This window comes from Podarcis gaigeae (assembly GCF_964106915.1).
Source record: "Podarcis gaigeae genome assembly, chromosome: 10".
Lineage (NCBI taxonomy): Eukaryota > Metazoa > Chordata > Lepidosauria > Squamata > Lacertidae > Podarcis > Podarcis gaigeae.
In genome coordinates, this window is record NC_139686.1 from 1,301,299 (window position 1) to 1,314,577 (window position 13,279).

Below are 13,279 nucleotides of genomic sequence, written 5' to 3' on the forward strand. Positions count from 1 at the left end.
CCAGGGTACCCGAAATTCGGATCTCCAGCGGTTGCTGGACTACAGCTCCCATCATCTCTAGGACCAGTGATCAGGGATGCTGGGAACTGTGGCCCCAAGACAATTTGGAAAACTAAAAAGAGACAGCCTGGTCCATCTGTGACAGACCGGCCACCGGCCCTGGAGACTTTTGAAGAGCCCTCTTGCGTGCTGACCCTTCTCCGAATGCGCCCTCAGAGGCTTTGTGTTCGAATCCTGCTGGCGGGTTTCCCATTTGGGGCATCCGGTCAGCCGCTGTGGGAACAGTATGCTGGACGAGATGTGCCTGATCCAGCAAAATCTCCAGCACCCAGGGGGCTCACCGATGCAATTCTGAACAGAATCATAGAATCTCAGTCAAAAGGGGCCCAAGGGTCATCTAGTCAAACCCCCTTCAATGCGTGAATCTCAGCTAAAGTCTCCAGGATGGTTGTTCTCTTTTTGGCAGAGTTGGCTTAAGGCCGGCATAGGCAAGCTCCGGCCCTCCAGATGTTTTGGGACTACAACTCCCATCATCCCTAGCTAACAGGACCAGTGGTCAGGGATGATGGGAATTGTAGTCTCAAAACATCTGGAAGGCCGGAGTTTGCCTAGGCCTGGCTTAAGGGATATTTTGACGTAGTTTCCAACAGCTGGGTTGGCATTGGCAGCTGAGAAAATGCTGCCGCTTATTCCCACCTTTCGCCCACCTTCTGCGCGGAAAGGAAAATAACTTTGCCAAAACATTGTGAGATTTCTGCCAGCAGGCAGAAGGCGCTTTCCCTACGGCGCTTGAGCAGCCACCCCACAGCGAGGGGCCTGGGATGCCCCATTCAGCCTCCTGGTCAAACCTCCTCCAAGTTTCCCGTGCCAGAATAAGGGAGAGGGGCCATCTCTCCCCTTACAGCGCAGAGCTAGACTGTGGAACTCCCTGCTGCAGGAGGCAGCGACGGCAACCAGCCTGGGTGGCTTTAAAAGAAGACTGGACTAATTTATGGGGTACGAAGGCGATCAGTGTCCGCTAGCGCATCCCCTCACTTCTGAAGGAGCGGCAACTGCAACGCAGGGGGCTGCGGGGAGACTGCGTCCCACACGGTGCCGAATTTACGAATAAGCTAAATAAGCTATAGCTTAGGGCCCCACTCTCTTGGGGCCCCCAAAAAAATTACAGGAAAAAACCCACTGGATATACATTTCCAAAATATAAGATAAAAAAGCTAATAAAATGAAACCTACATCCAGCAACCGTGTTTTGTGTTGTGTTGGCTCCTATGATGTAAGTCATGGGCCCTGCCTGCTCCCTAAAATATCACTGGTTTGCTATTATTATTTCATGTTATAGCAAGTTTCTAGAGGCTAATTATGAGTCTTTGCAAATGGTGTTTCTAAAGGAACTTTTGTCATTGCCCAATGCCAATGTGTTTGCATTGTTAAGTTCGTTATGAATAAAACATCATTTTAAGTTAGAGCTCAATAATCATTTCAGGATTAATATGCAGTGTAACCTTCGGCAGCGAACGTGATCCATGCGGGAGGCACGTTCGCGACCTGCAGCGTTCACAACCTGCAGTGCCGTGTCTGTGCACGCATGGGTCGCGATTTGGTGCTTCTCCACATGTGCAAAGCACAATTTAGCGCTTCTGCGCATGCGCCAAGTAACCCATTCTGGTACTTCCAGGTTCAGCGCAGTGCGCAACCCAAAATCGCTTAACCTGAAGCATCGGTACCGCTGTACTTCTTCTTAATTGTATTTCACTATTAACATACTTCAGTTCAACAATTACGTTGATAAAATACCTATTTTGTGATATGCAAATGGCTTCAGATACCTGTTAGGTCCATCAGTGACCATATAGCATCTATTCGACACAAAAAAACAGGGACCATTTGTTGTGGACAAAGGACATCTGGACATAGAAAGGGCCAAATTACCTTCAGGAGCTGAGGGTCGCATCCAGCCTGAATCCGGCCCTGATCCCGCACCCCCCTGCGAGGAGAGAGAGAGAGCACCCCAGGCACTCACCGCAGGATGGAGAGGCTCTTGGCGCCAATGTCTTGGCAGCCGTGCTGGATGCCAGCGATCAGGTAGGGCACAAACTTCTGGATGGAACCCTTGTCCTGGATGGATCCGGAGACGCCTTGCGCCACCTTGACCTTGTCTCCCTCGCTTTAAAGGAAGGAGGAGACGCTGCGTGGGTCACCTGTTCCCGTCTCCGGAGCCCCCGTTCACCCCTGCCAAACCACATTTTCTCCTCCCATCCATCAAACCTTCTGATGGCTAATCTGAAAACCTGCTAACGTACCAAACTCCTTTTTTATTTTAATTTTTTTTTTTTTTTGCAAAGTTTCCACACATACAAAGGGGGGGGGGGAATCAAAAGAGAAAAAATGAGCTTGTCTGACATGGGATAGTCTTAGATTGGAATAATGATTACAATGCACATAATAAAATTGTCGTAAGATCTAGACTAACTATATAAATGTGAATATAAATATGGTAACATTACAGAGAATAAATGGGGGGAGAGAGAGAAAAGGAGAGGCGGGAAAGAAAGAGAAAGAAAAAAGAGAGAGACAAAGAAAAGAAAAGAAGAAGAAAAGAAAACAGTAAAACCGAAAAACTATTAAAGAATAAAAATACATATCAATTGCTAAGTACAGTGGATGCGGGAGGCACGTTCACAACCTGCAGCGCAGCATCTGTGCTTTTGAGGGTTGCGATTCAGCACTTCTGCACATGCGCAAAGTGCGATTTAGCGCTTCTGCGCATGCGCCGAAACCTGGAAGTAACCCGTTCCAGTACTTCCGGTTTGGGCGCAGTGCGCAACATTAAATTCCGCAACCTGCAGCGTCTGTAACCCGAGGGATGACTGTACAGTAGAGCCTCTACTTACGACCACCACTACTTGGGCCCGATCCAAGTTTCGACTGCGGCAAACCCGCCGCGATTGGTTTGCTGCGATGTGTGCATGCGCAGAAGCGCGCTGCTGCCGAATGCGCCTGCGCACAACGGTGCTTCTGCCTTGACCCGGATCAACTTACGGACAGAGCTCCGGGATGGATTATGTCCGTTAAGTAGAGGTTCCGCTGTAGTGTTTAATTTATTCATAAGGACTCCTACTCCCCGTGGTGGGTTTTCCAAAGCTGACAACGCCCTTAGTTTGTACGTCTCTGATTAAATCCTTATTTCCGTCATTCTCTCCTAAGATCTCTGAGCAGCCCTTCCAGGGCCAAACTCAAGGGGGGGCACCTTGCCTTGCCCCCCACTCTGTGTATCACGGGTTTTAGCCAAATCCAAGCATTGCGCAGGATGGAAAACCCAAACACATCACAACGCCATGCTGGTGGCCATTACATAGCTGCCCTGAGACCTGCGGGTATGGGGCAGTATATACAAATCTAACAACAACAACAGCAACAACAACTTTTATTTGTATCCGGACCTCTCCGGCCAAGACTAGGCTCAGGGCAGCTAGCATCCAATATAAACATTGATATAAAATCAAACAATAATTAAATCACCTCTTAAAAACAAATCAGGACAGAATTAAAATCTGAATTCGATGGCTTTCCGCAGGATTTGGGTTGGGGAAAGTGGCTGCTCATCAGGCCCAACTGTGTACGCTGATCTTATACGGGCCTCTGAGAATGCTGGGAGGCCTCTTTCGTACTAATTCTTATACAAGAATTTGGAGACATAATTTATAATGAACTCAAAAAGATCTTTAAATTCTCGTTTCAAAAAAACAACAACACCTGAAGCCTTTGCATTAGGTATGATGCCCATTGATATACAAAAAAAGCTACAAAAACCCATTTTATGTATGCACCCGCAGCAGCGAGGATTTTAATAGCAAAAAAACTGGGAAGGTGACTTAATCCTCACAAAAACGGACTGGCAAGCGAAGATGATAGAATATTTAGAACTTGCGAAGAGGAATGGGAGAATAAGAGGAAACTCTAACCAGAAAGCCAGTAGAGATTGGACAATATTCAAAGAATATATATGAAAGCACTGTGATAACACAAATCTCCTGACAGATTTGGATTGAATCTTGAAGTTTAAGGAAATTATAAAAGCAAAAAAATTATCTTGATAAGTAACAGAAAAGAATAATAAATAATGAAGTGCGTATAGATTAGTAAGATATAAAAAATACAATGAGCTGAATTGGAATTCAAAGAGTATGTAATGTCAAATGATGTGATGTTAGTCAGTGTCTATGGTTTGTTTGTGTTCCTTTTGGTTTAGTTTACATTTTAAGTAAATTGTTTTGTAGTAAAGAATCTTTTCAAAAATTAAAAAATACAAATTTAAGGAACCATAACAAGCTTTGTGTATCGATCTCTACATTAGTATAACTTTCTCAAGTCACTTGTAATAAGATGAAGGAGGTTTTAAAATGGGTTTTGTTAAGAAAAAAAGGGCCTCATCTGAGTCGGGCTTTATGGGGGCTGCAGTAAAAAATAATAATCTGGAGGGCCCCACTTTGGGGAAGGTTTCTCTGCTGCGACACCCCTCGTCTGTAAAAATTTATTTTCAGTTTACGAAGCAATTCTATATGCTCCCACCACGCTGACGAAGAATTCTACAAAACAGCAGTCAATATCCGGAGTCACTGTTCAGCGTTGGACATCATATTTGCTGAAGACACAGAGCTTCACAGCTTGTCTGTCATAAAGCCTGGGACCTCGCTTCATTTAAAGATTTCCAGAGACTTTGAGACTAAAGATTTCATTTTAGACTTGTTATGGTTTGAAGGAACTCTATAAAAAAGATTGTTTATTGCATATGGACGTGGTCGTCGTGTCGCCTAGACATCGTTAGGCAAGGAGGATGATTTGCCTTTGATCAATTGTTATGTTGAAATTTTCAATCAAAATTATTCGAAAGATAAAAGGATATCACCTGGTGCAGCCAGTCCCCACCGCACGCCCCCTTGCTCCACCCCTGCCTGGAAGCCGCTGCCCCTTTGCATGCGCCCGCGTCCGGCCTGTGCAAAGCCAAGGCAGGCGCGCGCCCCCCCAAGCCCGCCCCTTGTCCCAGGTGCCCCCTCTCCGTACCTGAAGTAGCGCTTCTGGCTGCTGCTGTTCTTCTCCATGGCGTCGAGGGAGCCCATCCCCCGGTACTTCTTCAGCCGGACCCCGTCCGAAAAGAAGTATTCGCCGGGGGCCTCCGTGGTGGCAGCCAGCAGGGAGCCCATCATCACTGGGGGAGAGGGAGAAAGGGGGATCAGGGCCAGAGCGCATGGGGGGAGCCCAAGCGCAGGGCGGAGCTGAGGGACACCAAGCTGGACGGCTGGGGAAGAGGACTGGACAAACTGGTGGGCAGTGCTGCCCTAGGGCTGGAAGGGACGCCCAAAGGTCATCCATTCTGACCCCCTTCGATGCAGGACTCTCAGCTAGTACATCCATGACAGATGGCCCTCCAAGCTCTGCTCAAAAACCTCCAGGGAAGGAGAGGAGATGGGAAGACAACAGGGACCAGAACTGGAATAGACTCAGCTGGGCACAGATCATAGCTGTCAACTTTTCCCTTTTCTTGCGAGGAATCCTATTCGGAATAAGGGAATTTCCCTTTAAAAAGGGGGGAAACGTTGACAGCTATGGCACAGATTCAAGGATATAGAACAAGAAAAGAACGGCAGAATATTTAGACTTTAACACGGACAGGAGAATTTACAAATTCTCAATCTGGAGGCCTGGGGGTAGGAATTACTGGAGGCCAAGGGGACATTAAAGAAAAAACATGCCTGACATTTGTTGAGAATAAACCTAATTTGGGAACCCCTCTTGGATTTTCCATGAGAAAAGGAAATGAATGCCTTTGAGACACCTGGACATAAAAGAAAAATCAATTAACAGATAGCAGAGAAGATGAATGTTGTCATAGACTGAATGTCTTAAACAACCGGCAGATGGAAAATCAGAAGTCCTCTTTTTAATGACTTCTTTTTCCTTTCCTGCTTCCTTCTCTTCTCTTTCCCTTTCTCTTCTGTAGCTGTTTTTGCCTCTTTTTTCCATTTACATTAAGTTTTCTATTATGAATTGTTAAAAAAAAGAAAATCAACAAGCATCAGCGATGGAGACACAGAGTGAGGCGTCAACTCCTTCCCTGCTTAGCTGCTCAGCCAGAGGAGGAGGAGGCCACCAGCATGCATTTTATTATTATTATTAATAATAATAATGTAATTAATGATGATGGTGATGGCGACAGGATTCCCAGCTCACCTGTCGAGGCTCCCAAAGAAAGCGCCTTGACCACGTGGCCCACGGTTTGGATCCCGCCATCGGCAATGACCGGTACGCCGAACCTGCGGGCGTACTCGGCTACTTTATAGACCGCTGTCCCCTGGGGCCGGCCGCACGCCATCACTGGCCAGGAGAGAGAAAAGGAAGAGGGGCCGTCACTGCCAGGGGGCCAGCCTCCCGGAGAACCCCGAAATTCTGAGCTGCCAGCGTGTGGGGTTTAAATAGCGATTTAGTTGTATTGTTTCCGAGACACGACACAAAAGGGAACAGGGCGTGGAGGGAGAAAGAAAGAAGCAAGCTCAGGTTACGTGGCAGAGATCGCGAAGGGAGAAGCAGGGAGGGAAACATCTGAGACTCCCCAAATCCCAGGAGGTTACTTGGCCTTGAAGGAACTGCCCTCTGCATATGCTCAGAGGTGGCCTCTTTTAATTGCCTTACCCCTGGGAATGGAAATAGGTTCTGGGGCTTACGGGATGGAGCTATGAAGAAAGGTTGCAGCTGGAGAAAAAACTGCTCATATAATAATAATAATAATAATAATAATAATAATAATAATAATAATAATAATATATTATTTATACCCCGCCCATCTGGCTGAGTTTCCCCAGCCACTCTGGGTGGCTTCCAACAAAACACTAAAATACAATAACATGAAAAGCTTCCCTGAACAGGGCTGCCTTCAGATGTCTTCTAAAAGTTTGGTAGTTATTTTTCTCTTTGACATCTGGTGGGGGGTTGTTCCACAGGGTGGGCGCCACCACCGAGAAGGCCCTCTGCCTGGTTCCCTGTGACCTCACTTCTCGCAGCGAGGGAACCGCCAGAAGGCCCTTGGCGCTGGACCTCATTGTCCGGGAAGAACGATGGAAGTGGAGACTCTCCTTCAGGTCTACTGGGTCCTTGAGGCAATTTAGGGCTTTCAAGGTCAGCATCAACACTTTGAATTGTGCTTGGAAACGTACTGGGAGCCAATGTAAGTCTTTCAAGACCGGTGTTATATGGTCTTGGTGGCCGCTCCCATTCACCAGTCTAGCTACAACTAGCGGCTAGGATCTTGCCAGTGCAAAGATGGAAGAGCGTTGAAATACCAACCAAAGAGGAATGGCAGGGGAAAGCGATGGAATAATACGCGGAAATGGCAAAATGAATGGAAAGGCTTTGAGACAAAGACAACAGAGAGTTTAAGAAAGACTGGGAACCGTTTATGTCCTATCTGCAGAATCAACGTAAAGAAATGGACTCACTTGCGGGGTTTGATTAAACACTTGCAATTAACAAAACAAATGCAGAAATAGAAACACCACGTTAAAAGGCTAGGAGAATAATAATATATTTTTTTAAAAAAAATAAAGAATATGAAATAACCAATAAGCAGGGAGAGATAATATGCCCATAAACCAGAAAAGGAAGTCATGGTGGGGGTGGTTTGGGGATCTATATTATATTGTGGTTTTTTTTGAATAATAATAATAATAATAATAATAATAATAATAATAATAATAATTTATTATTCATACCCCGCCCATCTGGCTGAGTTTCCCAGCCACTCTGGGCGGCTCCCAATCAAGTGTTAAAACAGTACAGCATTAAATGTTAATATTAAATATTAAACATTACAATTAAAATGGCTGTGGTGATGACAAAATTGTAAATATAGATAGCTAAGATAGTATTTTTCGCTCTGCAAGACACACCAGACCATAAGACGCACCTAGTTTTTGGAGGAGGAAAACAAGAAAAAAAATATTCTGAATCTCAGAAGCCAGAACAGCAAGAGGGATCGCTGCGCAGAGAAAACAGCGATCCCTCTTGCTGTTCTGGCTTCTGAGAAAGCTGCGCAGCCTGCATTCGCTCCATAAGACGCACACACATTTCCCCCTACTGTTTAGGAGGGAAAAGGTGCGTCTTATAGAGCGAAAAATACAGTATATATATTTTCAAAGGGCGCAGCGTTTGGGAGCTTCCCTCCCTCTCTCGGTAACCTTCGAACCCGCTCCCAGCCGGGACTCACCTTCCTGTGTGATGCAGATGGAGCCACAGCCCATGCCCACCCGGAGGGCGTCCACGCCAGCGTCGATGAGGTTCTTGGCCTGCGCTGCTGTCACCACTGTGCATCCAATAGGGGAGAAAGCAAAGGCACCTGTGAAATACCTGGCCGGCTGGCCAGGGGGTTGGGCTAGATGGCCTTTGGGGTGTCCCTGTCCAGCTCTACGCTTGCAGGTCTACTCAGAAGTGGCTAGGGGAATAGGAATAATAAACGTGTGGCCAACTCTATAAATTCACAAGGTTCGTTTTGCTGCTCTACTATTGAGGGGACAATGTCCCCGTTCCCATTTTTAGCTATTGGTATTCTAGTGTCTATCAGATTCCAATCGAACCGGAAACTGAAGAAAGAATGGGAATGTGGGGAAGAATATATGACAAAACGTCGTTCAGAAACCACAGTAACAATATGTGTTGACTGAAGTTCGTAAAGTTAAGGATAAAACATGGAAAGATGGTTAAGGAGGGATACGCTAACAATATTTATAACACCTTAGCTGAGCTAAGGTGGAGAGAAGTCACAGGGGTAGGAATAAGATAAAAATATGTAATTAAAATGAGATGCTTATATTATATACTGTATAACTTGGAAGGTATGGTAAAGAATGAAAAAATATAATGATTGGTCTAAGTAACCAAAAAGATCAGGAGTTATTTTCTTTGAATAGAGGGCAGTACTGTGTTTTCCCCCCATGTTACCTCTATTCTCAATTTAGGGTTTTTCTTCTCTGGGAGATGCATTGTCTTTGTAAAACAAACATTGATTTCTCCAATTTTTCTGTTAACGGCGAAGAATGGAAATAGAATAAAGTCTTACTGATTTTGAAAAAAAAAGAAAAAAAGAAAAAAAATGTATATGAATGTATAACCATTAAAAAAATTGAAAAAATAAAAATAAAATTACCGTATTTTCGCCCTATAGGACGCACTTTTTCCCCTCCAAAAATGAAGGGGAAATGTGTGTGTGTCCTATGGGGCGAATGCAGGCCGACCCCTCTCGCTCTCCAGGTTTCAGGAAGCTATCCACAAGCCTCGCAAGCCCCTCCGGAGGACGCCCCGTGCTTTGCGCAGGTGTCCGCAAGCCTTGCGTGCCCAGGGGGAGTTCCCGCTGGGCTCGCAAGGCTTGCAGGCAGTAGCCTATTCTGGGGGCTGGGGTCAGGGGAAGCTTGGGCTGGGGGGGAAATAAATAAAAATCTAGGTGCGTCCTATGGGGCGAAAAATACGGTATCCTTATTTTCAGAAGCAAACCCCACTGAAGTCCCTGGGGCTTACTCGTGAGTAAACAGGGCCGCAACTGAACCTCTCTGTTTCGTACCGATTTCCGCCTTTATTTCCCCTGCCCCTCCGGAAATTTGACCAATGAGCAAAACAAAACAGCTTTTATTACCTCGGCTGAAACTCCCCATCCAACCACCCCAAGGCGGGTGTGTGTGTGTGTGTGAAGAACACTGTTTTTTTTGGGGGGGGGGCAGATCATGTCTCCCTGCCAAGGCCATCCAGATACTCACCATTGCCTCCAATGACCTGGAGATCTGGGTATTTGTGTTTGATGTAGTGGATCATGCCAATCTGATAGACAGAGTTTCCCTGAGATGAGTCCTTTTGGGGGGGGGGGGGAGGAAAGAGAAGAGAGGAGCCTGTTAACATTCCCACATTGCAGGGGTGGGGGTTGGTCTAGATGGCCTTTGGGGGTCCCCCCAAACTCTACAGTTTTAGGATTCTACGAGGGTTCGAATCCCCACTGGGCCTGCCTTCCTCCGCCCAGGCTACCTGGCAGGGTTGTGGTGGGGGTTGAATGGGAGAGGACAGAACCAGGCCCACCCCCTCCAGCTCCTGGGAGGTGCATATAATTAACATCTCATAGGCTGCCACCAATTTGCAAAGGCAGCTACAGCAGTACCTTGGTTCTCAAAATTAATGTATATACTCGAGTATAAGCAAACTTTTTCAGCATATTTTTAATGCTGAAAAAGGCCCCCTCGGCTTATACTCGAGTGAGGCAGGCGGTGGCGGAGGGACGAGCGGCGAGAAAGGAGCCCGTTCTCGCCCCTGGTCCCACCACCTGCCTCTCGCAAGGGGAGCAGGCACAGGAGCGGCGGCGGTTGGGAGAGGTGCAGTGCTCCTATGCTTGCTCTTGCGAGTGGCAGAGGCGGCGACGGAGAGACGAGCAGCCTGAAAGGGCTCCTTCCTCCTCCTCCTGCTGCTGCCGCCACCACCAGGTTTGTGGTTTGTGGTGTGGTGAACTGGCTTATACTCGAGTCAATAATTTCCCCAGTTTTTTGTGCTAAAATTATATGCCTCGGCTTATACTCAAGTATATACGGTAATCCGTTCCAGAAGTCCGTTCGAAAACCAAAGCGTTCCAAAACCAAGATGCAGTTTCCCATAGGAAGCAATGCAAAATGGACTAATCCGTTCCAGACTCTGGAAAACAACCCCTCAAACAGCAACTGAACACGAATTCTGCTATCTGACGAGAGCATGGATCCATAAAATGAAAGCAATAAACAATGTATTGCAGTCATGCAATCAATCAGTCAGCAGCTGAACTGGGTTCCACACAGTCGCAAAAAACAAAACAAAAAGAGCCGCAAAGACAAAAACGCAAAATAAATAGCAGAAACAGAAAGACCTCAGCGTAACACTGAAAATGGAATTTATCTGGAATTTATCTGAAGAATGCATGCACACGAAAGCTCATACCAATAACTAACTTAGTTGGTCTCTAAGGTGCTGTTGGAAGGAATTTTTTTATTTTATTTTGTTTCGACTCAAAACGGAAGTGCGGCACTCAAAATGGAGCACGTTTGGCTTCTGAATAAAGTCCACAAACCGGAACAATGACGTCCGGGTTTGCAGTGTTTGGATTCCAAGTTGTTTGAGTGCCAAGGTGTTTGAGAACCAAGGCGCCACTGTACTCGTTTTATTTTCAAGGTGCAAAACTGGGGTGCTGGCAGAGGGGGAGCCGGCCCTTCCGAAAATGCGCCTCTGCGAATTCAGCACAGAGGACCATCCTTGCCCCCGGAGCCACAGCCCTCCGGCCCCCTGGCCAGATGCGGCGGGCACCCACCAGCACGACCACGTCGACGCCCGCCTGCATGAGGAGGTCCAGGCGGTACTTGTCGTCTTCCCGGGTGCCAATGGCCGCCCCGCACAGCAGCTGCTTCCGGGAGTCTTTGGAGGCCAGAGGGTAGTCGCGGTTCTTCTTCAGGTCCGTGCGGGCGATGATGGCCACCAGCTCGTCCACGTCGTTCACGATAGGCAGCTTCCCTGCGCGGAAGAAGGCAGAGGGAGGCAGGGCAGCTGAGAGCCTGGCGGTCGGATCGGGCCCAAAACCGCCCAGCACCCAGAAAAAGAGGGAACATTTTATCACATGTGGTGGGAATGTAAAAAGGTGAAATGCTTCTGGGAGATGATATATAATGAGTTGAAAATAATGTTGGCATATACATTTATAAAGAAACCAGAAGCATTTTTATTGGGCATTGTGGGGAGTGACATAAATAGAAAGGAATGTAAGCTCTTTTTATACGCAATAACAGCAGCAAGAATATTATTGACCCAAAAATGGAAGCAAGAAGAATTACCGACGATTGAAAAATGGAGGATGAAGTTAATGGACTATGCAGAACTAGATAAACTAAAAGGAAGGATTTGAAACCGGCAAGATCAGAAATTCACGGAAGACTGGAGTAAATTTACGGACTATTTGAAAAGTATTTGTGAAGAACAGACGATGTTTGTAGGGTTGCAAGAAGTTTTGTGAGGAGTATTATTAGAAGTATTGTAAAAATAGACAAGGGGGAGGATGATTTGTTAAAGAGATGTAAAGGCAATATAAAGTTAAGAAATGCATAAAAAGTGGTTAAAACGGTGGATCATCAGAGGGGCTGATGGAAGTCTAAAAAGATTGTATAAGTGATAAGTTTTGTGGTATATTTTATAATTTATATGTTATAATTAATAAAAAATATTACATATATAAAAACCGCCCAGCACCCTGACTCTGGCTCCCCACCACCTGGTACCCAAAGGCAGACTGCCCCAGGGGGTGGAGGTTCTGCTCTAATTCCTGCAGCAGAACCGGCCCAGATTACCGGCTCCAACTGAGGAGGGCAGAGCAAAGCCAGCCTTAGGGGTCCATGGGGGGAAAGGGTTACCCCCCCTACCCCCCCCTGCGTACCTTTTTTGCTCCTCTGAAGGATCTCGTTGGCTTCTTTCAGCGTGACTCCGGCGGGGGCCACCACCAAGTCATTGCGCTTCGTCATGACCTGCGTGGGGGGCAGGAAAGGGGGCCGTCTGGGGTGAACTGGCCCCAGACACACAAACACACACAGAGCCAGTTTGGCCACCCCAGGAAAACTGGGACCGGGCATTTTGGGGGCGCCTCTAGATCTCCTGGATGCGGGTGGCACTGTGGTCTAAACCACTGAGCCTCTTGGGCTTGCCGATCAGAAGGTCGGCAGTTCGAATCCCCGCGACGGGGTGAGCTCCCGTTGCTCGGTCCCTGCTCCTGCCAACCTAGCAGTTCGAAAGCACATCAAAGTGATCATGCCTGACCTTCCTCTCGGCTGGTGGCCCTCGCGGCCTCAGGTGGGAGGGAATTCCACAGTTGGACTATGTGCTGTGCCTCCATTCCAGGCATAGTTTGAGAAACTTCCCTATGCATCTCCCAACACACTGCAACTAATCCAGAATGTGGCAGCTAGACTGGGGACTGGGAGCGTTCGCTGGGACCGCATAACACCCGTCCTGAAAGACCTACATTGGCTCCCAGTACGTTTCCGAGCTCAATTCAAAGTGTTGGTGTTGACCTTTCAAGTGCTAAACCTGGCCCAGTATCCCTGAAGGAGCATCTCCACCCCCATCATTCAGCCCGGACACTGAGGTCCAGCTCCGAGGGCCTTCTGACGGTTCCCTCACTGTGAGACATGAAACTACAGGGAACCAGGCAGAGGGCCTTCTCGGTGGTGGCGCCCGCCCTGTGGAA

General features: G+C 47.2%; 1 protein-coding gene across 7 annotated transcripts in view; it reads right to left on the reverse strand.

Annotated features, from left to right (window-relative positions):
- The window catches only part of IMPDH1 (inosine monophosphate dehydrogenase 1), a 63,499-nt gene that overhangs the window by 7,217 nt on the left and 43,003 nt on the right, over positions 1–13,279 (reverse strand). For 4 of the 7 annotated variants that reach the window (XM_083700338.1, XM_083700336.1, XM_083700341.1 and 1 more), the window contains exons 7-13: positions 12,473–12,560; positions 11,360–11,559; positions 9,798–9,888; positions 8,258–8,353; positions 6,229–6,372; positions 5,062–5,206; positions 2,021–2,164 (exon numbers count right to left, since the gene is read on the reverse strand). In XM_083700338.1, the coding sequence (XP_083556464.1) occupies positions 2,021–2,164; positions 5,062–5,206; positions 6,229–6,372; positions 8,258–8,353; positions 9,798–9,888; positions 11,360–11,559; positions 12,473–12,560 (908 nt within the window). Of the gene's footprint in view, positions 1–2,020; positions 2,165–5,061; positions 5,207–6,228; positions 6,373–8,257; positions 8,362–9,796; positions 9,889–11,359; positions 11,560–12,472; positions 12,561–13,279 lie in introns of all 7 variants that reach the window. The other 3 variants (XM_083700335.1, XM_083700337.1, XM_083700339.1) reach the window with 1 other exon arrangement.